This window comes from Panthera leo, chromosome D4, assembly GCF_018350215.1.
Source record: "Panthera leo isolate Ple1 chromosome D4, P.leo_Ple1_pat1.1, whole genome shotgun sequence".
Taxonomy (NCBI): Eukaryota; Metazoa; Chordata; class Mammalia; order Carnivora; family Felidae; genus Panthera; species Panthera leo.
In genome coordinates, this window is record NC_056691.1 from 81,798,226 (window position 1) to 81,824,833 (window position 26,608).

At 37.2% G+C, this 26,608-nt stretch overlaps 1 protein-coding gene and 1 non-coding gene across 5 annotated transcripts in view; both read right to left on the minus strand.

The window, feature by feature from the left end:
* The window catches only part of RC3H2 (ring finger and CCCH-type domains 2), a 52,393-nt gene that overhangs the window by 12,865 nt on the left and 12,920 nt on the right, over positions 1-26,608 (minus strand). For all 4 annotated transcript variants that reach the window (XM_042912001.1, XM_042912000.1, XM_042911999.1 and 1 more), the window contains exons 4-10: positions 25,231-25,464; positions 20,574-20,749; positions 17,191-17,391; positions 16,362-16,494; positions 16,133-16,251; positions 14,205-14,317; positions 4,460-4,768 (exon numbers count right to left, since the gene is read on the minus strand). In XM_042912001.1, coding sequence (XP_042767935.1) covers positions 4,460-4,768; positions 14,205-14,317; positions 16,133-16,251; positions 16,362-16,494; positions 17,191-17,391; positions 20,574-20,749; positions 25,231-25,464 — 1,285 coding nt within the window. The remainder of the gene's footprint in view (positions 1-4,459; positions 4,769-14,204; positions 14,318-16,132; positions 16,252-16,361; positions 16,495-17,190; positions 17,392-20,573; positions 20,750-25,230; positions 25,465-26,608) is intronic.
* On the minus strand, positions 16,581-16,691 carry LOC122205738. The gene has a single exon (XR_006196239.1). It is a non-coding gene; the product is annotated as a small nucleolar RNA SNORD90 (small nucleolar RNA).

Below are 26,608 nucleotides of genomic sequence, written 5' to 3' on the forward strand. Positions count from 1 at the left end.
GTCTTCCTCAGTAGGAATTTTTCATAAAATTATATAGTGAAACCACTAATAGAGAAAATTTAGGTATTTCCATAGTGACAAATAATTTCATTGCCACCCTACACTGCTGATTCACAGGATTGTAGTAACAGATCTCATATTCTGGCAAGGGTAAAAAGAATGCAAACAAAGCCCAGGCACTAATGTGATCCACCAATCCCTTTTTACTCATTGTATAAACAAAGATTTTTCCTAGTGGAAATTAAAAAAAAAAAAAAAAAATTTCTATTCAGGGCGCATGGGTGGCTCAGTCAGTTAAGCGTCCGACTTTGGCTCAGGTCATGATCTCACAGCTCGTGGGTTCGAGCCCTGTCTGTGCTGACAGCTCAGAGCCTGGAGCCTGCTTTGGATTCTCTCTCTCTCTCTCTCTCTCTCTCTCTCTCTCTCTCTCCCTACTCACTCATGCTCTGTCCCTCTCTTTCTCTCTCTCAAAAATAAACATTTAAAAAAATTTTTAAAAAGTCCTATTTAACAGGTTCACCCTTAAATTTATTGTTCAATAACTACAGTTAACCCTTGAACAACACAGGTTTGAACTGCACGGGTCCATTTATATGCAGACTTTTTTCAATGAATAGTACTGCAAATGTATTTTCTTTTTTAAAATATCTTTTGTTGTTGTTGTTTTAAGTAAACTCAACCCCCAACGTGAGGCTCAAATTCACATCCCCTAGATCAAAAGTCCCATGCTCTGCGGACTAAACCAGCCAGGGTGCCCCTCCTTGTATTTTATTGATGACATTTTCTTTTCTCTAGCTAACTTTACAGCAAGAATACGATATACAGTACATACAACCTACAGAATACGTGTTAATTGATAATATGTTATCAGTAAGGCCTCTGGTCAATAGTAGGCTATGAGTAGTTACATTGTGAGGAAGTCAAAAGTGTCCCCAATCCCTGTATTGTTCAAGAGCCCACTGTAGTCTACCAGAATTCTCTGGGACAAAGACGACAGACATGTAAAAGAAGGACTGTTCTATTAAGAGATAGATGGATTAAAATGTAAACTCCTTGAGAAAAGGCCATTTTTGTCCATTTTGTTAACTGCTGTCTATCCAAAGTTACATCTAGAAAAGTTAACTGTTACATCTAGAAGAATTCCTGGCATACAGTAGTCATTCAGTAAAAATATCTGTTGAAAAAATGAAACAGTTCCTGCCACATAATAGTCAGAGTGGATGAGTGAAACGCCAATATATGGTTACTCATTCAACTGATGCAAAATAACCAAACTTTTTATCTTTTTTAACCAGGGATTTTCTTTGTTGAGTCACCAGGCAATCAGCTCCAGAGGATCTCACCACGTCTTTCTTATGCCCTACTGAGAAGTCAAACTTTGGCAGAGCTTAGATATGTGGTGACTCCAGAAAAAGAACTTGTTAATGATGCAGGAATTCAATATGTTGCATCCCAAGTAGATTAAAGGGTTTTTCTCAAACTAGAGAAGCCCTTTTAAAGCTAGAATACAAACAAGTATGGGCTGCTTTTAAGTCTAGCACAGCAGATTAGTCTAGCAGATGTTTACTTTTATGTGTAAAATGGAAATAACTAAGGAACTGTGGGTAATAATAGCAGATACAAATTTACTGACTTACAGTTTAAAGATATTTTAGGGCTATATTTATTCTTTGAACTTAAATAAAGGCAACAAGGAAAATGATTAGGATTTCCTTGTAACAGTAATATAACTCTTATCGAGCAATTACTGAGCACATTCCAGGCTCTATGCTACATGCTTTACATAGATCATCTGGTCCTTCCATATCAAAAGGTTATATACTGTCAAACTGGGATAAGTACTTTAAAATGGCAAACTTTAGGGGGCACCTGGGTGGCTCAGTTGGTTAAACATCCAACTTTGGCTCAGGTCATGATCTTGTGGTTCGTGAGTTTGAGCCCCCACATCAGGCTGTCTGCTGTTAGCAGAGCCCCCTTCAGATTCTGTCTCCCCCCACCCATCCCTTCCCCACTCACACTTTTTCTCTCTCTCTCAAAAATAAACATAAAAAGAAATGGCAAATTTTTAGACTTGTCAGCGAAAAGGCATCAAAATCCATGACAAGATTCATAGCCTCACGTGATCATACAAGCTATCCACAAAAATCAGACTAAGGAAAAAGTTAACCTTCAGCCTCATTCCAGACAGACAGCTAGATTACTACAGCTGTAACCTACATGGCTCTCAGGATTCCAGGCTCTCCTTTGCAGCACCCCTCTCCTGCCTACCTGATTTTGCCAGGGCTGCTTCCTGCCCTGATAAGATCTTTCCTTCCCAACTATCCATACTTTTGGAACTACCTCAGGTCTTCCTGGGCTCATTTTACCTCTAGGGAGTCTTCCATAATAACTCCCTATAGAATATTATTACTTTTTGTGTTCCAATAACACTTGGAACACAACTCCATTATAGTACCTATCAGAATGTATTATATAATATTTGTTTACGTCTGCCTCCAAACCACACTGTAAGACCCTCAGAGGCAGGGAGTAGTATTATTTAGTTCATTTTCATTACTTCTACCAGCTGGCTGGTGTTGGGCACATAGAAGATCCCTAATTTTTGAATGAATTAATGATTTATTTATTTTTCAAGTTGTTCCCTTAGTCTATAATTAAAAAAAAAATTGGGATAGGATTTACCTTTTAAGGTGTATAATCCAGTGAGTTTTGGTATATTCACAAGGTTGTGCAACAACCATCACCACTACCTCATTCTGAAACACCTTCATCAGCCCTGAGAGAAATCTCTACTCATTAGCATTCACTCCACAGCCCCTGGCAACTACTCATCTACTTTCTGTCTCTCTGGATTTGCCTATTCTGGACACTACCATAAATAGAACTCTGTAATATATGGCCTTTTGTATCTAGCTTCTTTCACTTAACAGTTTCGAGGTTCATCCACATTGACTGTAGTATGTATTAGTATTTACTCTTTTTTTTTTTTTTTTTACGGCTGAATACATTCCACTCGTATGGATATAAAACAGTTCTAGGTTACCTTGCCAAAAACCTTCAAAAGCTCATTTTCTAAACATATATGTAACACAAGGTCTCCATAATCTGGTGCAACCTACCTATCTAATCTTATTTTAACCAGTCCCTAACATAAACTTCCTGTTCTAAAAGGCTGGTCTCTTCAATATTCCAAATAATTATCAACAAATTTGACCCATATTATGCTGTTTCTTTTTCTGAAATCCACCATATTTTTCCCAGCAATATAAAATATTCCTGTTCTTTCATCCAATTTCAATTTTGCTTCATTTGTGTAAATGCTGTCTCCACAACTATACTCTCATAAGTTTCTTAAAGGAAAAGAGATCTTATACATGTCCTGTATTTTCAAGTGTGACAAGAACATAGCTCAGAATGAATGTTCAAATACCATTTGCTAACTAGACAATGTTCTCTGACATGTCATTTCTAAAAATCTCTCCCAGGGAAAACTGTAAGGATCCTCCAATAAACAAATCCTCCTATCATATGCTAACTGCAGAAATAAAGAATATAATTGCTTACCTACCCACTGTTTATTATATGAAATCACTAGCATAATACTTTGTTCCTAGAAGGCATATAATAAATGCTGACCGACTATTCAGGGGCAACAAAATCGGAACATGATTTAACTGAGACCCTAAAACAATACCAAAGCATGAGATTTCTGAGGTGTAAGTAACTCAGATGGTCAGAAAGTTTTAAAACTTTTTTCTTACAGAACCAAAACCCTTCCTTATGCTGAAACCTGAAAATATTGGTAATAATAATAACAACAAGATATTGAGTGCTATCTGGCAGGTACTGTTCAATGCACACTGCAATAGTGATTCACTTAATCTGTGCAACCAACCTGTGTAGTAGTTACTATTACTGAATGAATTTTGTGGATGAGTAAATTGAGGGAGACAGATTAACTGGCCTAAGATCAAACAGCTAGAAAACAGTGAGCCAGAATTTGAACCCAGGGAGTTTGCCTCCCAAGAGCTCCCTCTTAGCTACTACACATCATTAAAGAATATAGAATAGACTGTTCTGAGTGAAGCAGAGGCTGGAGGCTTAGAATCTCACCTTGCTGAGGTTTCTATTTAGCTCCTTTCTGGTACCTCTCTGTATACGATCCTAAAGTTCAAAGATCTAAGTGTGGAAAAAACCCAACTCTGGTCCAAACTCTTCAGTTTACAGTCAAGGAAAACAAAACCCAGAGCTGAATTGACTTTCTAAGGTCACAGAGCTTTTCAACTGCAGAGCCAGGACTAGAACTCAAATTTTGGGGGATTCAAGTGCTTTTTCCACTAGGTGAAGATTATGCATTAAAAATTCTGATTAGTTCCTTTCCCTTAGGATAAATTAAAATACTCAGTCATTTCTCAAAAGGCTGAGTAACTCACAGTAGCCATTTTTACCTAATACTTACTTTTCAGTTACAGACTCTGCAGAAGGCCCAGTTGCGTTCTGACCATTAGTGCCAACCTTCCCCACTTTCTTCACAGTCTCCAGAGCTCTTAAAGTACTGTCAGTACTACGTGGGATTAGCTGGGAAACACTGTTTTCTGCATTTGAAATTCCATTTGTACTTGGAACAATTTTCCCCGTTGTTTCAGTACTTCCTATGACAGAAATGACATTTCCGGCTGTGGTTGTGACAGTGTTGTTTACACCAACTTTATTTAGAAGAGGAAATGTTCTTACAGTTGCATTGATCTTTTTGTTCCTTAATCGATACCTGTTTCAAAAACAATCAACATATATTGGTGAATATTGCACTAAATTTACCCTGGGGGGGGGGGGAAGACAACGGGAAAAGATTTAAATAGGAGGAAATAGCTTTGAAAAAAGTTTCATCAGCTAAATATCAAATACAGCCTACACCAAACTCTGCTGTTAGATGTCACATGAAAACACACACACACACACACACACACACACACACACACACACACACGTAATTAATGTAGCAAGCAAAATACACATGTATCAAAGAAGCCTGATGAGTGAATGGGAAGAGATCCTTTTGAAAATTTTGTATAATTGCAATAAAAAGTACACTATGTAAAAATGAAAGGAACCATACCAAATCTATTTAGGAATGTAGAATGAAGAAGAAAGGTATGCAAGAGGTGACAAAATTCTGTTGTTACCAAATGTTAGAGCATTATATAAATTAAAAAAATTATAAAACCAAAACTCGTTCTTAAACACTACACCAGATTAGTTTATGCCTAATGTAAAAAGCATTTGGATTAAGAACAGAATTTTCTGATATTGAATTCATAGTTTTATTTATGGTGGTCAGGTATAACACTTTCAATACATAAAGCAATTTGATCTTGGGACTCCATTTAAGAAAATCTGTTTCCACTTGTACAACAAAAACTTCATTATAATGTAGTCCTAGTCAAGGTTCCAAAACTTTAAAGTGGTGAACAACTGTTACATGAACAAAAAGTTTACACACATTTGGAGCCATAATTACATATGCCTAAATTAATCTGATATTAATGTTATAATCAAACAAAAGATAATTAAATATAGTGTTAGTGATGAGCAATGCCTTCACAATAGTCTCCCTTTCAGTCCCTCAGTATCTATAAACAACCTCATTATTCAATCCCGCTAGTCTCCATCTCCCCTCTCTCCTGCTCTCCCTCTCTCTCGTGCACGTCTCCTCCCTCCCTCCCTCCCTCCCTCCCTCCCTCCCTCTCTCTCTCTCTCTCTCTCTCTCTCTCTCTCTCTCTCTCACACACACACACACACACACACACACACACACACACACACACACTGACAGAGGCAGGTGGAGCTCAATAAAAGAGAAGTGTCCCCAGATCAGACTGGCTGAGGATGAAGTGACTGAACACAAAGTTAAAAAAAGACAACAGGTTATGGTCAGTTTATATAAGTCATCTTAAGAGATTCTGGAGAGCGACTGACTACTTTTTTTTTCCTTTTTATATATATATTTATTTATTTATTTACTTAATTTATTTTTAAATACATCCAAGTTAGTTAGCATATAGTGCAACAACGATTTCAGGAGTAGATTCCTTCATGCCCCTACCCACTTAGCCCATCCCCCCTCCCACAACCCCTCCAGTAACCCTCTGTTCTCTGTATTTAAGAGTCTCTTATGTCTTGCCCCCCTCGTTTTTATATTATTTTTGCTTCCCCTCCCATATGTTCATCTGTTCTATATCTTAAAGTCCTTACATGAGTGAAGTCACATAATTCTTTCTCTAATTTCGCTTAGCATAATACCCTCTAGTTCCATCTATATAGTTGCAAATGGCAAGATTTCATTCTTTTTGATTGCCGAGTGATACTCCCATTACACACACAAACACACACACACACACACACACACACACACACACACACACACACCCCACATCTTTATCCATCCATCAGCAGTTTGGCTACTGTCAATAGCACTGCTATAAACATTGGAGTGCATATGCCCCTCTGAAACAGCACACCTGTATCTCTTGGATAAATACCTAGTAGTGCAATTGCTGGCTTGTAGGATAGTTCTATTTTTAATTTTTTGAGGAACCTCCATACGGTTTTCCAGAGTGGCTGCACCAGTTTGCATTCCCACCAGCAGTGCAAAAGAGATCCTCTTTCTCCACATCCTCGCCAACATCTGTTGTTGCCTGAGTTATTGTTAGCCATTCTGACAGGTGTGAGGTGGTATCCCACTGTGGCTTTATTTGTATTTCCCTGATGATGAGTGATGTTGAGCACTTTTTCATGTGTCGGTTGGCCATCTGGATATCTTCTTTGGAGAAGTGTCTATTCATGTCTTTTGCCCATTTCTTCACTGGATTGTTTTTTCGGATGTTAAGTTTGATAAGTTCTTTATAGATTCTGGATACTAACCCTTTATCTGGTTTGTCATTTGCAAATATCTTCTCCCATTCCATTGGATGACTTTTAGTTTTGCTGGTTGTTTCCTTTGCTGTGCAGAAGCTTTTCATTTTGATAAGGTCCCAATAATTCATTTTTGCTTTTGTTTCCCTTACTCCCAGAGACGTGTTGTAAGAAGCTGCTGCAGCCAAGATCAGAGGTTTTTGCCTGCTTTCTCCTCGAGGATTTTGAAGGCTTCCTGTCTTATGTTTAGGTCTTTCATCCATTTTGAGTTTGTGTATGGTGTAAGAAAGTGGTCCAGGTTCATTCTTCTGCATGTCTCCATCCAGGTTTCCCAGCACCACTTGCTGAAGAGACTGTCTTTATTCCATTGGATATTCTGTTCTGCTCTGTCAAAGATTAGTTGGCCATATGTTTGTGGGTCCATTTCTGGGTTCTCTATTCTGTTCCACTGATCTGAGTGTCTGTTTTTGTGTGAGTACCATACTGTCTTAATGATTACAGCTTTGTAACACAGCTTGAAGTCTGGGATTGTGATGCCTCCTGCTTTGATTTTCTTTTTCAAGATTGCTTTGGCGATTTGGGGTCTTTTCTGGTTCCATACAAATTTTAGGATTGTTTGTTCTAGCTCTGTGAAGAATGCTGGTGTTATTTTGATAGGTACTGCACTGACTATGTAGACTGGTTTGGGTAGTATTGACATTTTAACAATATTTGTTCTTCCTATCCAAAAGCATGGAATATTTTTCCATTTTTTGTGTGTGTCTTCTCCAATTTCTTTCATAAGCTTTCTATAGTTTTCAGTATATAGATTTTTCACCTCTTTGGTTAGACTTATTCCTAGATATTTTACGGTTTTTGGTACAATTGTAAATGGGATCAATTCCTTGATTTCTCTGTCGCTTCATTGTGGTGTATAGGAATGCAACCGATTTCTGTGCATTGATTTTATATCCTGCGACTTTGCTGAATTCATGAATCAATTCTAGCAGTGTTTTGGTGGAATCTTTTGGGTTTTCCATATAGAGTATCATGTCATCTGTGAAGAGTGGAAGTCTGACCTCCTCCTGGCCGATTTGGATGCCTTTTATTTCTTTGTATCGTCTGACTGCTGAGGCTAAGATTTCCAATACTATGTTGAATAACAGTGGTGAAAGTGGACATCCTTGTCTTGTTCCTGACCTTTGGGGTAAAGCTGTCAGTTTTTCCCCACTGAGGATGGTATTAGTGTTGGGTCTTTCATATATATGGCTTTTATGATCTCGAGGTATGATCCTTCTATCCCTACTTTCTTGAGGTCTTTTATCAAGAAAGGATGCTGTATTTTGTCAAATGCTTTCTCTGCATCTATTGAGAGGATCATGTGGTTCTTGTCCTTTCTTTTATTGATGTGATGAATCACACTGATTGCTTTGTGGATGTTGAACCAGTCCTGCATCCCAGGTATAAATCCCACTTGATCAGGGTGAATAATTTTTTTAATGTATTCTTGGATCCAGTTGGCTAGTATCTTGTTGAGGACTTCTGTATCCATGTTCATCAGGGAAATTGGTCTACACTTTTCTTTTTAGTGGGGTCTTTGGTTTCGGAACCAAGGTAATGCTGGCTTCATAAAAAGAGTTTGGGAGTTTTCCTTCCATTTCTATTTTTTTGGAACAGCTTCAAGAGAATAGGTGTTAACTCTTCCTTAAATGTTTGGTAGAATTCCCCTGGAAAGCCATCTGGCCCTGGATTCCTGTTTTTTGGAAGACTTTTGATTACTAAGTCGATTTCTTTACTGGTTATGGGTCTGTTCAAATTTTCTATTTCTTCCTGTTTCAGTTTTCGTAGTTTATGTGTTTCTAGGAATTTGTCCATTTCTTCCAGATCGCTCATTTTATTGGCGAATAATTGCTCATAATATTGTCTTAGTATTGTTTTTATTTCTGCTGTGCTGGTTGTGATCTCTTGTCTTTTATCCTTGATTTATTTGGGTCCTTTCCTTTTTCTTTCTGATCAAACTGGCTACATCTTTATCATTTTTGTCAATTCTTTCAAAGAACCAGCTTCTGGTTTCATTGATCTGGCCACTGATTACTTCTTTAAGAAGGACAGGTATGAGTAGACCTATATTTTAGAAAGGCATTTTGCTGGCATGGAGGGACCTGTGTTTTCCTCAACATGCTCTCTGAAACCTGCTCTTCATTTTTCACCTCAAAGGTTCTTATACAAAATAGCCAGCTGCTCTTTGCTTTCCATCCTCAAAGGACAAATCTCAGCTACCTTTAAGATTACTCTGGCAGGCAAAAAATAAAATTTTAATTGCAAGTACCTTAAAAGATAAGGAGTTGTAATAAGTAAAACCTTAACTAAAGGAGGTAAAATATGTGGCAAGTAGCAATACATACTGGGCTCCTAGCATCTAGGCAGCTAAAGACTTGGACTTCAAATCCAGACCTCACATTTGAAAATGTCAATTACTTCCTATTCTTTTAAAATCACCTTTTGAGCTCCATCAAGTCCTTACTCCCTGCCTTACTCAGCTCAGAATCCACTATCCACCATTCGTCCCTCCCTTATAAATACCTTCAACTCCCTTGGCCCACTCCCTGTGTTGAACTCCTGGTAAAACCCTAATCCAGTTCTTCACATATTCTCTTACTCTGTGCCTGCTTCCAGGCAGATGAACATTGGTGGAGAAAAACCATGCTAACATGCTCTCTAGACTCTCTTCAAAATTCTGATCAATTATTTAAAATGGCCAAGCAATACACTAATACACTTCTCTACTAAATTCCCTTTCCCATCTCTAACATCCTTTCTACCTCCACTGCTGATGACATTGCCTCCCACTTGACAGACAAAACAGATGAAGCCAGAGGAGACTTACTTCTTTCACCACCAATTCCAGGAAGCTTCCTGACCTGTAACTACATCCTCCTCCTAAAAAGAGATGAAGAGCTCCTGCTCTTAACTCAGGTCAATCCTGCCACTGGGGTTCTAATGAGGTCCAATCTCTCCACTTGTGCCCCAGGTCCCAAGCATATCTGCCTTTCCAAAGACTTCACTCCTATAATGATCTTTTTTATTCTAGTGCACCATCACTTCATTCAGGTGTCTGCTTACATGCCATATCCTCTGATATCCCTTCCCAGACAACCTCATCTAAAATATCTCCCCTTTCCCAACCATTCTTTCTCCATACCTTGTGTTATTTTTCTTCATAGCACCAATCAGTACCAGATATTGTATTTTGTATTTATTTGCTGTATGTCAATCTTCTCTACAACAAAGTAAGCCCCATGAGAGCAAGGATTTTTGCCTTCCTGACTGACCTCTCTATCTTCAGCACATAATACAGTGCCTGGTGCACACTGTGTGTTCAATAAATATTTGTTGCGTGAATGACATTTCTAAGGCAAAGTTAAAATCTCATTGTTGTGGGATGCCTGACTGGCTCAGTCGGTGGAGCATGAGACTCTTAATCTCAGGGTTGTGAGTTCCAGCCCCATGCTGGGCATACAGCTTACTTAAATAAATATGTAAGATTAAAAAATCTCATCGTTGCATTTGAATAAAACCCTGTTAGGTCTTCCAAATTCCTCGCCATGGTCATCAAAGCCAGTGTGATGTGGCCTGCCTCTCTAGCCTTATCTTTTGTCATCCCTATCATTCTCCATCTTCCAGACACACTGGTCTTGCTTCTAGCTCCCAAGCCTGCCAAGCTCGTTTCCACCTCAGACTTTATAGCATTTTATCACTAACTGAAATTGTTTACGTGTTTACTGTGCCTCTTTCCTCACTAGAAGCACCTCAAAAAAGTACCCAGCACTTAGCAATCATTTTTATGTTTGCTGAGCTGATTGATTCTAGGCTTCTGTTATTCTCCAGAATGCAGCCAATTCTTAGAAATAGGATTCTAATTCTCTACATTCTCAAATACAGTCACCTAAATTTTTACTTTAGGAGAGACTGCTGGGCATTTACATTTAGTTTGGTTAGAGAAATGCACAGTAGAGAAAGCAGGCTGGAGTAAAATTAAGTAAAACAAATGTTTGCAGAGCTCCTGGTGTATTATGTGAACTAAGACAAAGGTTCCACCCTCAAAAAGCTCGGAGATACATAGCAACATGTATTTTTTTAACCAATAGGATAGTGACATCTCACTTTCTTAATCCTTTGTATCATCCTGTTTTTTTCTCTTCTTTTTTCAAACAGCAACAGAGAATGTGAAACCAGCTAGAAATATGAATTGTAGATTATTTGTCCTTTCAACGTAAATATACTAAATTTACATATCAGACACTTGCTATGTGCAAAAAATATCAAGATGAATTACTCATAAGATAAATGAAGTCCAGTTAAAATACACACGTGCAAATAAATAACTGCAATATGACAAGAAAACTGACATTATACAGTGACTATGTATAGAGCACTACAACAGCACAGCGAAGGAAGCAACTAACACTTGCTTGGAAGTCAGAGAAGTCCTCAGAAGGAAGAGGACCTCTGAGTATGACTAGGAGCTCTCCAAACAGAAAAGAGATAAGCATATGATAAAGGGAAAAACACGTGCAAGGGAAAGAAGAATGCAAGAATTTGTGCAGTAGTAAACAGTGATTAACTAGATGTAGCTTAAAAAAATAAAGACTGCAAAAGGTGGAGTAAGGCTACAAAGCTAGATTAGGACTAGATCCTTTGCTATACTGAGGAACCAATTAAGAATTTAAAGCAGACGTGGACATGATCAGACAATTATTTGCAAGAGAAAATCTTGGTAGCAATGAAATAGGTTGAACATAAGGAGATGCCAGGTAAAAGGCCAGTAGAGAACTAAAATTGATAAACTAGGTAAACACACGTGAAACACTAAAAACAGCATTACACAAAAATGTGACCAATTAATTTGGCTATTATTTTTTTTTTACTACTAATATAATTTCAGTCAAGAGATAATAAAATTGTAAAGTAGGCACAAGAGATGGAGAGTAGAAAGCCAGCTTGAAGGTACAGGACGTAAAATGGATTTTCAGATAGGACACCAGTTTATGGGTGGCAAGGCAATGAAATCACGGTTTCTGACTTTTTTTTTTATAAACTTTTATTTCTTTTTTTTTTAATATTTATTTTTGAGAGACAGAGAGAGCACATGCGAGTGGGAAGGGGAAGAGAAAGATGGAGAGAGAGAGTCCCAAGCAGGGGGGAGCTCGAATCACAAACTGTGAGATCATGACCTGAGCTGAAATCAAGAGCTGGATGCTTAAGTGACTGAGCCACCCAGGCGCCCCTCCTCTGACGTTTTTAGGTCTACCAACTCCCAAGAAAGTCCCCTAAAAACTTCTACTTTAGCTAAGAAGCTCTATTTCAGGTATGGGCAAGCTCAATAGATTTCCTAGAGCCTCGAAAATCATCCTGATGTAAAACTCTGTATAGAGGGCTGCTTAGACTGGGTGCAAACAGCGTCTTTTCGTCTTAGGACCCCTGCAACCTCTCCAGGCTCTTCCATAGGGAGTAAAAACAGAGAGGAGACACATGTTTCTACTCTTCTTTCTAATGCACACACACATATCTTCTATCAGATTGCTGCTGCTGTGGAGCTCGTTATGTACAGGGTCCAGTGCTAGCAACTGAGGAAACAGTAATAAGTAATAAACAAGATAAATATAGTCCATGGAGGGTACTCCACAGTAAGGCAGTCAATCGAGGCCAGGGGCCAAAGTTGCCTGTTTGTTGTAAATAAAGTATATACCCATGCCAATTTTATGCACAATGGTCGCTTTTTTGCTACAATGGCAGAATTGAGTGACTGTGACACAGATCACCATGTGATCCACCAAACTGAAAATATTTACTATCTGGACCTTTACATAAAAGTCTGCTATCCACTAAAATTTATCGTAAGTTAATCATAATTTTGATTGGTATGACAAAGAGGAACCTTTGTCAAGGGAGGATCCCCCTGAATAAGTGAAGAGTAAGGTAGGCAAAAGAGAAGCTCCAAAGGCAAGGCCAGAAGGAAGAGCATTATGTAGAAGAGCATGGTGCATTCCAGGCACTGGCAGAAGAGAAGTGTGGCCTGAGCATAGAATACAATTCAGGAGCACTGTGCGATGAGATCAGAAAGGTAGGCACACAGATGATCCAGGATCCACAATCTAGATTTTATAACTTTATCCACAGAGTAATTGAGAAACTACCTGTTCTCATCATCTGCAATGAGCCTTATGCATAAAATTCTCCGTTTTGTGGGGAATAATGGGAGTGGGGGTGGCAACAATAACTGTAAGACTAGGAGGCAATGGTGGATTGAGAAAAGGGATGATAGCTTGGACTGTAAGGCTGGAAAGAAGAGTTCAGAAACAAACATACTGAACTACCTTGGTGACTCAGACAAGCAGGTGAGGGAAAGGTAACAAAGACGATTCCTTTAACATGGTATATGTAACTGGCTGGACAGGGTACACTGGGGGAGAGCAGAATGGAAAGTGGGAGAGGATGTATGGGAGGAGAAAATTAGTTCAACTTAAGTTTAAAGTGTAAAAACAGGGTGCCTGAGTGGCTCAGTCTGTTTAACGTCTGGCTCTTGATCTCAGCTCAGGTCTTGATCTCACGGTCATGAGTTCAAGCCCCATGTTGGGCTCCTCGCTGGGTGTGAAGGCTACTTAAAAAAATAAAAAATAAAAAAAAATAAAGTGTCTAAAAACAAAAGGGAGATGTCCATTAAGAGTTGATATACAGGCCAGTTATTCAATAGAAAGGCGGGAATCAATTTTTTGGCAAGATCTCAATGATGAATGTTTGGTTAAAAAACAACAAAAACTTGGACAATATATAATATAGCTTATATTGATTTACTTCTACGTGTGGAGTAAATGGACACAGAAAGAAGGATTACCCAGAGGAGAAAAGATGCAGAAAAAAGAACATTAAGAAGACCAAAAATCATAAAAAGAAAATGTATCTGCAGTACGGTTTTACCTGGGATTTTGCTGTTACCGTCATTTGAACCTGAGCAAATAAGATTGCACAGAGGGTACTTCTGCACAGGTGCTTAGCAAAAACATGGATTCCAGCTATATAATGGTTATTAAAAGTATGACCCTTAAATAAGGTTCTAAGTCATTTATGCTAATCTTGCTTCCAGAAGCAAGACGCTATAGTTTCAAAAGAAAAGATTATCTTGCAATATAAAGAAGTCTACAATGTGAACTTAGTCACATTTTTGAAACTCACCAGAAACTCTGAGACTACATAGAACACTTTCATAATGACCCAAAATTAAACCCATATGAAAAAGAATTCTCGTAACTTACTTTTCAAGCTCTTCCTGAGAATGGGCAAAAGTACAATTTGTTCCTCGGGGACACCCTCCTTGCTGACGCAGATCTCGGCACATGCTAGTCTTGTATTTGCTGTTTGGCTGAGGCTACAAAACAGGAAATCAGTGTGTGAAAAAGTGAGGACTCTTGGGACTTCAGAATTTTATGATTACTGCCTTTAATTCTTTATCACATCAGAAAAGTAATTCTTGTGCTAAAACAACTGCCATTCCACCATTTCCTGTTACATATTACACAGCGTAACTTTAAATTGGTATTTCAGACATTCCTTCTGAGGATTATCTGAAACTGGTTCAGATGTTATGTCTATTTATTTGTCAGACAACACAATGACCACAAAAATAAAAGATTTTCTCATCGATTGATTGCGGTTTTAAAATTATGATACAAAATAATTTAAAAAGCAGGGCACCTGGGTGGCTCAGTCGGTTAAGCGTTGACTCTTGACTTTGCTTGGGTTATGACCTCACAGTTCGTGAGTTTGAGCCACACAGAGCTTGCTTGGGATTCTTTCTCCCTCTCTCTCTGCCCCTCCCCCACCTTCAAAATAAATAAATAAATCTTAAAAAAAAAAAAAAAAAGCCATAAGCTTTGTCCACTTAAACTTTCCCAAGAAAGATAGAATACAATTTCCCCTAAGAGTGAACATTTATGAAACCAATTTGTCAGCTTGAGAGTACAACACTCTTCTTACTCTTGAAGCTGCTTAAGTTCACAAAAACAATGCGGAAAAGTATAAAAACCCCATCATATCTGCTATAGTTGCATCAAAATTTAAGATACCGTTGTTATTTCTGTGACCTTAATAAGATAAAACATTTATTGGGGTGCCTAGGTGGCTTAGTTGGTTAAGTGTCCCGACTCTTGATTTCAGCTCAGGTTATGATCTCACAGTTCGTAGGATGGAGCCCCACATTGGGCTCTGTGCTGACAGAGCAGAGCCTGCTTGGAATTCTCTCTCTTTCGGTCCCTCCCCTACACAAACAAACACGCTCTCTTGCTCAAAACAAATAAAGTTAAAAAAAAAAAAAAAAAAAAGACAGGAGTGCGTGGGTGGCTCAGTCAGTTAAGCGTCTCACTTTGGCTCAGGTCAAGATATCATGGTTCGTGGATTCAAACCCCACATCAGGCTCTGTGCTGACAGCTCAGAGCCTGGAGCCTGCTTCGGATTCTGTGTCTCCCTCTCTGCCCCTCCCTTGCTCATGCTGTCTCTGTCTCTCAAAAATAAATAAACATTAAAAAAAATTTTTTTAATAAATAAATAAAAAGAGAAAACATTTCTCTTCCAGTTAACATTTGAATATTATAATGTTTTCTAGTAGAATAAGGCTAGAAAGAGTGGAAAGATCACTTTGGAGTAGATCTGATCTCAGCTCTGTCACTTACTGCCACCATGACCTTAGATATGTTATTTAATCTCTTTAAATTTCAGCTTGGGAACAGCAATTATCTTTCTGTGAGGATTAGAAATAACGTATGTAAAATAACATAAGAAATGACTCACAGTAACGTAATAAATGGACATCATTATTAGAATAAAAGAGATTCTACCTTAAACATAAACTCCTTCTCATGCACACTGCAAATATTTTAAAAATTCAAATTCCACATATTTACAAATAGAAACTCATTCATATGAGAGCAATGGAGAAAAAAGTGACAATTTCCCTACATTAGAAAAGAATTAAACAAAATGCCTGGAAGAAATCAATAATCTATACTTAGTCAAAAACATTTGGGTGCTATGCTATTAACTACTTATCAGATGTACTAAAATTTGAGTTTCTCCCAAAAGAACAGAGATAGGAGTCACATAAGAAGTCTATTAAACTTGTTCAAGTTGTTCAGGATGAACCTCCATTAGAGATAAAAGCAATCAGAAGTGCAATGAAGATGCTTACCTGAGGTGTCTCATGGCCTTTTCTACTATAATTTTGTATGAAGTCCACAAGGCCATGAACCACTGTTTTAACAGCTACCATTGCATTTTCTAGCTGCTCCCAAGTTGGTGAAACAGCATCTACAAAAAGCCACCAAGGGAATGAGGGTGATTTTGTTAGCAGTAATTCTTTTGTGTTGTTCACCTCAAAGGTAGTAAAAGTATAAGCAATTGGGTATTTTTCCACATACCTGGATTAGGGTCTATGTTTGCAAGAAGCTCTAAATGAGGCCTCAGTCTATTTAAGTTAGCTGGGTCACCTGTTCGTTGCAAAACAATTGTCAATTCCTGGACACTCTTTGCAAATGATTCTGGAGACTGCAGCTAACAAACAGAAAACAGAATGGCTTTTACTCTGGTTCTTATGACACATTTATATTTGAATGCTTCTTTAAGCCAACACACTAAACAGGTTTTCAAGTGTCTTCAGATTCCACAGTAGGAGTATCAGTGATGAATGAAATTTTCACCTCAGAATCTGCCCTATGAACTTCATCATTAGACACTTAGAAAACTTATTTATAAGTTGTATTAGCTCTCTGGGGTCAGAATACAGGCAAATAACAAACTTTGTAAGTCAGCTTCTTTTATGTTAATATCCTGTATTTGGTTCCCTATAGCCTTCCTTGGTTTATTCTGAAAGTTAAAAACACTGTAAAAAGAAATAAAGATAAAATAATTTAAAGAGCTCATGTTTGAGGTGCCTGAGTAGCATCCAACTCTTGATTTTGACTCAGATCATCGTCTCACGGTTCGTGAGTTCAAGCCCGGAGCTAGGCTACACGCTGACAGTGTGGAGCCTGCTTGGGATTCTCTCTCTCTGCCCCTCCCCACATGTGTTTGTGCACATGCGCTCTCTCTCTCTCAAAATAAATAGACTTAAAAAAAAAAAAAAAAAAGCCTAATATTTAAAAACATACAAATCTCTTAACTAGTTTTCTCTTCACTCCCTTCAGAAGATTGCAATGCTCTTCAATGGAACAGCAATGATCTAAAACAAGCATCGCTAATTTCACAAACCTTATCAATGATAGACTGCATGTGTGATTTATGTGCCAAGTCACCATACAGAAGTGAGGACCACTGCTCAGGTGAAATGCGGAGTCCTGCTTCCATAGCAATATGAACAATTTGAGCATCATGTTCTCTGCGTAATGCTTCATAACTCCGAAATTCCTCCTTTAGCTGCATCAAGGAAGAGTCTTCGTCCCTTTTGGTAACCTAAAAAATAACAAGGAGGAAAAAAAAACCTATCAGAATTGGTCTGCTCTCCCCTCTTCTCCAATCAATTCTTTTTGGGGGAGGGTTTGAGTTGGGGGGTACCTACTATATATATATCATATACTACATAAAAGAAAGTTCAAAGAAGATAATGTCCTTATCACAAATTCTTTTTGGAACAAAGCAGAACTTGCATAATCTAGTACATAGTTTTGCCTTCCTTCAATGAGATGAGCAGCAGATAGAGAAGACACTTGTAAACAGAAAATTTTAATATAAGCGCTATTATAATGCTCTATGGCAACACAAAGGAAAGGCAATTCAATCTGGTGGGAGAAGAAAGGGGCAACAGAGAAGGTTTCCCCCACTTGAAGCCTGCATGAAATGAGTCTTGAAGAATGAATAGAAGCTTCCACTTGAGAAACAGAATCCTAGAATGATAGCAAGTGGTGAAACAAAAAAATGAAAGAGCACAGAGAATTAAGGGCTAAGATACAGGCTGGAGAAGAATCACAGAGGGTCTTATAAAATACAGTGAGACATTTGTATATTATCCTGAAGGGAATGGGAAGCCATGGAAGGCTTTTAAGCAGACAAGTGACAATTCAGTCCAGCCAACGGGTACACATATATTAGAAATCTTCTATCACCACAAAAATGATCATTAAGGTATTTATACAGCTTTAATTTATACCTGACTTAAGTGATTTAAAAAACATTAGTTCAAAAGTTTACAGAGTTTCATAATCCTACTGAAACTAATTATCCAAACACGCAGGTATATGACTAGACAATTTCTATAATAAATGATACACATTTATCTAAAACTTGCACAATGAAATTTGAAACTTGGCTAGGATTCAGAAGACCCAGAACTAGTACAGATTGTGAAACTCAGACTGAACAAAACAAACTGTTCAAAATCATGATTTTGTCACTGGTAAAATGAAAATATCCCAGACCACCTTACTGGTTATTTCTATTGTTATGCTAGCACATGAGGCAGCAATAATATGACCCCAAGAACATGAAGATGGGAAAATTAAGTTACCATCTGAGAGTTAATAGCATCAGTTCACAATTCTCTGTGGGAATATACAAATACATTATAGATTAGTCTGAGACACCCAAAATTCTAATCAACACAATCTAGGTATAATAGAGTATATAACTTAGAAGTCACAAAAATCTATATTCTACCCAACCCTACTTAAAGAAACACTAAGGAAACAAAAGAATTACCAACCTAAAAAAATAGAAAAAAGAAACCCAAGAACCAGAGGATGCTAGTACTCTTCCAAATCCCATGTAGGCTACAGGGTGCCTCTTAGGCAGCAAAAGCTTCTATCCATTTGAATAGTAAAGAGGGACACGGGTGGCTAATAGAGCCTGGTCCTATTAAAGTTCTTACTAACATGCATCAAAATCACCTGGGAAGCATTAAAAACCACAATTTCAGGTAATCACAATTCCTGACTTGGAAGACCACATAATTAAAAAGTATCTATGAATGCTCAAATCCCACATCAAATATACCACATCAGAGTATCTGGGGATGGTATACTTTTAAAAACTCCATAGATAATTCTGATGGGTATCTTCAGGTGGAAACCACTGCATCACATATTAGAATCATTAACTCCCCTTGTTCTGACTCCATGCTAAGGAAGCAAAGGTTTGATACTCTTCTGCAGGACAATATCTACAATATGATCACTTAAGTCACGTACGAGTTGCACTTCTCATTACAAATTAATAAAACTCATCATCTATTGTATTTGACCTTGGTTAGGGTGGTTCTGTTTCTGAGGAAAGAATCTACTGTATGCATCCACAAAATTCACATCTCTAAGCCTACAAAATCAGGAAAGACCTTTGACAATGGTGACTTTACTAGAGTAAATGACACCCAAGAGAGGTCTTTTGGCAGTTAAGTCAGCAAGACACCCTTTAATTAATTCAAACACTGCTTTAACATGCTAAACTACAGGGCAGTGAGATGAGATAAGGAATAAAATTGAAATCACTTTCTACAGTAGTGTTATTCAAATGTCAGATATTAGCAGCAACTGTAGATGTAGGACTGTCATATACCACAAATCCGCATAATACCTATGAGGAAAAAACAAAATAAAACACATTAAATCAGGAATAGAGTGTGAGAACCTAGTCAGTCACTTCAGGATGACAAATGATCTCTGTAATTTGGTTGCTTAGCAAAAGCATAATGTTTGAGGAACCAGAGATTCATTTCTATTGTTACTCTAAGGGCACAAAATCAAGCACTGTAACTATCAGGCAGACAGTGTCCAAGCCTCATTAGTGGAGCTAAGTGAGTTCATTTGAACATATTTTTATCAGCAATTACTTGCTATTTCAAACTAAGCAGTCTTCCAAAAAATTTTTTTCTATCTCTACTGTTTTCACTCTTGGGCTATTAAAACCAGCAAAATAGCCTAAATAAGCTTTGGCTTCAAATTTTGATGTTTTACTTTTATAGAAGCCATTGGGCCTTTCCAGTTCCAAGTGTTTGGGCTTTTCTCAAGAGCCAGCCAGCAACCTATTCTCTTGTAACACACAGAAACTTTTAACGATTCAGCCTACTTTCCACTTCTCTTGGTACCTGTAACCACCCAAAGTTTGTAAGACAATGAACGACACTTCTAAATATCTCGGGGGTTCTTCTGTCTTCTCAACCAAAAAAAAACAAAACACACAAAAATCACACCACCTAAATGCAGAGTGGGGCAAGTACCTCAACTTTTCACTCTCTTGTCCTGAAGGCAACATTATAGGCCATCTTCAGATTAAAGGTCATAATCTAACCACAACAGGGAATAAAATAATGGGAAGTTGAAACATTTACCAACTTTTATACAGTGCTATGTAGTTTTCCCTTTTAAGATGGTAAATTCATTTGACTAAGGCTTCTTTAGTCTACTTTCACTATCGCAAGAATCAAGTTTACCACACTATTTCCCTATGCTCTGTTTTGTGTTACTGACAATTTCACATGTTTATTCCCAAAAGGTAGTATCACAGACACAAACGGTGCAGAAGGAAAACAAAGTTTCCTTTTAACTTTTGTTAGCATTATGCATTTCTGGAGCCTCTAGACCATTCTAGAAAGCCTCTGTCTCACACAAAGGCATGTAACATCTAGACGGTTGCTTGCTACTTACTTTAAAACATGAAGCTCGATACAGTAGTTGCACAACATGACCAATACTTGTTTTAGATGCCTGAGGAAATCTTGGTTCTAGTCTTTGAACAACAAAAAGTACCAGTACTTTCCTTGAGAGAGCAGAACCATCTTCTAATGCGAGCAACACCAGCTTCAAGGCCTCTTCTTGCATAGCTAGAAGTAAGGAACATGAATTCATGCTAAGTGAGAAAACCCGCGTATCATGTCTGTCAGACTTATCAGGGTATTAGTTCATGGCAGTCTCCATTATCCACAGTCTGTATTTCATTAGTACAAAAAGAAGACATCCCACATACAAAAATACAGTTTACTTAATAAGTAATCAAACAGAATATAATTTCTACTGACCAACCATTTGGAGCACAAGTCAACAGAACTTAAAATGTATTTTCTGTTGGTATTTAATAATCAACTAGATAATGATAATGTTACAGTACAAAGAAAAAATCCTCATTTACAAAATACACGGAAATACTCTGACATATTAAACAAAAGGTAAAGGACATATAGGAGTCTCATGATAAACGGTTAATTTTTATTTAATGCATGAGACTGTTAACTTTGCCTGTCAAAACAATTTTGTATATAATTTTAAAGTGATATTAGCCTCTGGATGCAATATCTAAAGAAGGCATTGAGTTGTTTTCCAGCCAGGGATGAACATAGTATAATCTGAATCTAATCATGAGGGAACATCAGATAAACTCAAATTAAGGAATTTTTAATAAAATAACTGCCTGTATTCTTCAAGAATACTGACATCAGGGGCACCTGGGTGGCTCAGTTGGTTAAGCATCTGACGGGCTCAGGGCATGATCTCATGGCTCGGGGGTTCGAGCCCCATCTCAGGCTCTGTGCTGACAGCTCAGAGCGTAGAGACTGCTTGGGATTCTGTGTCTCCTTCTCTCTCTGCCCCTCCCCCATGTATGTACGCTCTTTCCCTCTCTCAAAAATAAACATAAAAAAAAGAAAGAATACTAACATCAGACAAAGAAAGGCTAAAGAATGGTTCCAGATTAAAGACTAAAAAAAGATGACAAATACAGCAAGTGATAACATTCTGAAAGAAAATAAATTCCATTAAAGACATTTTTGGAATAATTGAAAAAACTGGAATGTGAACTACATTCCATGTAGTATGGTATGTAACTGAAATTCTCTAAATTTGATGAAGGTACTGTTACTGTTTAAGATGGTATCCTTATTTTTAGGAAATACATTGAAATATTAAGGGATAAAGGGGCACTGAAATATATAAGCTGTTCTCAAATAGCTCAGAAAAGAGTAAAAGAGCAAGTAATATAATAAATGTAACAAAGTAATAAAAATTAATGAATATGGATAAGGAATATACAGGAATTCTCTGCACTATTCTTGCAACTTTAAGGTAAATCTGAAATCATTTCAAAATTAAAAGTTAAAAATGCATTGGTTCTCAACTAAAACAGTGGGACTTCAGAGCTGAGAGATCATCTAGAATTTGGATTAAAACTGAAACCCCTCCTTTTCCAAGTGAGGCACTGGTGTCAAGGTTCACAACTAGTTAGCAGCAAAACTGTACCTTTTTTAAAAAATTTGAGGCAAAGTTTATGTAATAGAAAATTAACCATTAAAAAATTTTTTGTGTGTGTTTATTGATTTAGAGAGTGAGAGAGACAGAGAATGAGTGGGGGACGGGCAAAGAGAGAGGGAGACACAGAATCTGAAGAAGGCTCCAGGTTCTGAGCTGTCTGCACAGAGACCAATGTGGGGCTCAAACTCAAGAACCACAAAATCATGACCTGAGCCAAAGTCAGACACTTAATCGACAGCCATCCAGGTGTCCCCTCATGTGTTTTTTAAAGGCCATCTGCATATCTTCTTTGGAGAAATGTCTATTCAAGCCCTTGATCCACTTTTTTTACATCGTGTTGTCTTTTTGTTGTTGAGTTGTACAACAAAGGATACTTAATAACCTAGTCTAATGCTTCTTGGGTAAGGTAAATAAATATGAGGAAATATCCAAAGGCAGCCTTCTTAAATTACATACAAATGTTGATTTTTAAAATTATTTTTCAATTGAACTTTGTATTATGGAAAATTTTAAACATACACAACAGTAGAAACAACATGAGCCCATAATATAGCTGTTGCCAGTTCTTACCCACTTTTCTAGTTTGTTTTGGCTGGAGTGTTTTGAAGTAAATCCCAGACATGGCATTTCACCCTTAAATAATCCATTATATATTTCTAACATGTAAGGACTTCAAAATTTCTTCTTATACTTGGTCTCTTTGAGTAAGTATCCAAATAAGGTCCACACACTGCTTTTGGTTAATATGCCTTTAGGCTTTAAAAATAAATCTACACTTGTTCCCCACCACCCTCCACCCTTCAATTCAAGAGAAAATTCAGTTGTTTTTTGAAGAAACAATCATTTTTCTAAACAATTCCCCATATTCTTGATTTAGCTAATTTTGTAGTGTTTCTAAATATATTCATTTATCTTCCTTATTTCCTGTAAACTACAGGCTTGATTAGATTCAGAATGAGTTTTTGTTCTTTGAGGTTTTGTTTCTTTTTCTGCCAAGCATACTTGTTATTCCAGACATTACACCAGAAGATACTTAAGACCTAGTTGTCTCACTTTTAGTAATGGTAAGGTTGATCAGTGGGTTCAAGCTCATCCATCTATTGTAAATTTCCCCAGCAATCTTTCATCTATTGGTTTAACAGCTACTAATAATTCTTGCCTAGACCCATTAATTCACTTGAGGTTGTAAATGTGTGATTTTTCTAATTTTGATGATTTTTTATTAATTTATTAGCTGGAATTCTGCCAAAAGAGAAATCTATACTCAACACGCTAAGAAACTGTCGTTGAAAACAGTTTGTGAAGGAGAGGCAGAAAAAACATGCTTGACTTATTTTATCCTTTTCTAATTTCTAGAATAATGTGTTGGCATTATTTAGCAAGTGACAAAGATAACTAATTTTTCCTGTACTATCTTTACAAAATCATGGATTTTTATATTTTATGTTTCAGTCTATTGTAGTCATTATTCATTTTGATGTTCCAACTGTGCCATTCATGTCCAGTGGGAGCCCCTTCAAATATACTATGACCTTTTCACAAGATGCCCATGATCTTTAATAGCTTTTTTGCTTTGTAGCTCAAGAATTCCCACACTCAACTTATACTTTTCTATCCTAGAACTGGAAATGGCATTTATCCAAAGACCCCTGCTTCTTTTTAGTGGGCAATGGTATTTATTAAGAGTCATAATCTGGTTGCTATGGCTATTCATTGCTTCTAAGCCTTTAGTGGGTAGATGTTTGTTGTTACAGATAGTGCTTTATAAGTATGCATTCTGTATATTTTGCTGTTTCTTTGGGATAGATTTGTAAAAATGGAACTGTTAGGCCAAAGGGTAAGCACATAGGTGATTTTGCTAGATACTGTCGAATACCTCTTTAAAATGTGTACCACTTAGCGTTCCTACCACTACCAGATGAAAGTATATACCTGTTTTCCCACAGCCCTGATAACAAAATTTATTGTCAAAAGTTTGAATTCTGCCAATCTGATACATGAGAAATGGTCAATATAATTTTATGTATATTTCTCTTGATATGAGAAATACTGAGTATATTTTATATGTTTGAGGGCTATTTACATTCCTTTTTCTCATTTCATTTGGGTGGCTGATATCTTCTGAGTTTTCAGCAGTACCTTATATATAAGTTATATTAGTCTTTTATATGTGATAAAATACATTTTCCTAAGTTCCTCATTTTTTTTTACTTTGCTAATGTTTCTGTGGTGTAATTTAAAAAATATACAGCCAAATATCAGTCTTTTCTGTTACTGCTTCTGGCTTTGGAGTAAAAAAATATGTTTCTTATACTAAGTTATAAAGAAATTCATTCATATTTTTTATTAGTTGTATGATGCATTTGTTAATAACAAGTATTTATGACCTACTTGGAATTTAAGTAGATGTGGTATATAAGAAATATATCCAATTTAATCCTTTTCCAGATGTCTATTCAGTTATCTCAATACCACTTATTTAAAAAGTTTCTTTCATGGGGCACCTAGATGGCTCAGTCGGCTAAGTATCTGACTCTTGATTTTGGCTCAGGTCATGATCTCATGGTTCCTGAGATTGAGCCTCTCATCGGGCTTAGGGAGAAGCATGGAGCCAGTTTGCGATTCTCTCTCTCCTCATTCTCTGTCCCTCCCCCACTTGCGTGCTCTCTTTCTCTCTCAAAATAAATAAACATTAAAAAAAAATGATTGTAAGTGTGTATGTATGCATATGTGTATGTGTGTGTATATACATATATATAAATAACTTTATTTTTCTTTTACTTACTACTCATAAAATCTTAGGCCTAACTCAGTTTTTAATTTGTTAAATTGAATCTGTGTCACTTCTTTTGAAGGCTACGGAAGATTAAATGAGAAATGTATTCTAAAATACTATAGCACTAATACATAGATTATGATTACAAAAACTGGTTTATCTTTATGTCAAGATTTGTATGTATAGGTGAAGTTAGGTTGAGGGGACTCTCAACCAATTCTCTAGAAATTGGAATTCTCTAACCTTGACAGCCAGTAAGACAGACAAGATAGTGATCTATCCTACCTGGCCCTAGAAACTGGCATCCTCGAGCCCTGACAGCAGCCCATAGGTTGGCAGACAGTTGCTGGGGATTCTGGTGCTGTAATATTAGTTCTGTTACAGTTCTTTCTCCAAGCGAACGGGCTGCTCGCATGGCTCTTACACGACCTTCTTCCTCCACCAGCTGACAGTTTACGAGTGTCACCAGTTTCCTTTGCATTGGACGGCTCAGTGCACTCTGGTTCAAACTAGCTACACCTTTAAGAGAAAGAAAACAAAGTAAAGTTTTTTCATTTAAAAAGACAAGTCAATTTTCATTATCTGTATTTAACTATGAAGCCATAATTTGTAATGAATCCTCTGTAAGATACCTGGTTTTAACATGAGTGTTCTATCTCTGTTTATTACTATTTTGTGGGAACAGGAGCCTAATTTTTAGTTAAAGTTTTATTTGGGTATCCTGTTCTCTGGGTTGTATGGTGCCCCTCAAGAGAGTACTTTGGATTTATTTCGTCTGTTCTCCAACCAGTTAATTAATGAAAAGTTTAATAATATAAAAACAGAGAGGGAGACAAACCATAAGAGACTCTTAAATACAGAGCATAATCTAAAAGTAATGATTAATAACAGCTCTAATTTTATCACATACACGATGTTTAGACTATAACTTAATGGCAAGCTTTTAGATCATAATCCCTTTTCCTGACTCAAGGATATGCCCCAGCAATCCTTCCCTCTTTCCCACATCATTACTTCTTCCATTTCTATTTGATAGTTTCCATCAGCATAACATAAAAACAAGCATGCTAAAGATAAATAAATCTTATTATTTTTTTTTAAAGTAGGTTCCACACTCAGCATGGAGCCCAGCTCTGGGTTCAAACTCACAATTCTGAGATCATGACCTGAGCAGAGATTAAGAGTCAGATGCATAATCAACTGAGCCACCCAGATGCCCCATAAATCTTTTTATTCATTCCTCTTTGCCTACCAGCTCTGTCCCGTTTCTTTCTTCTCTTTTGTAGCAAATTCTCTAGAGTTGTCTGTATTCATGATTTCCAAATTCCTTGCTTCACAATCTTTAAAGCCTACTTCAATTAAGTTGTTGCCACTGTCACTTCATCAAAACTGCTCTTCTCATGACAGCAATTACCTCCACTTTGCTAAATCAATGATCAACATTCCGTCCTTACTTGACATTTCACCAGCCCTCAACACAGATGACCACTCCTAATTCCTTTAAACATATTCTTTACTTGGCTTCCAGAACACTCCATTCTCTTTTCTTCCTTCCTTTTTTTTTTTTCCCCCAGTCTTTTTTGATTTTATCTTTTCTTCCTGACTTCTTAATGTTAAAAGGCCTCAGGATCCAGTTTTTGTTTTCTTTTCTATCTGCATTCAC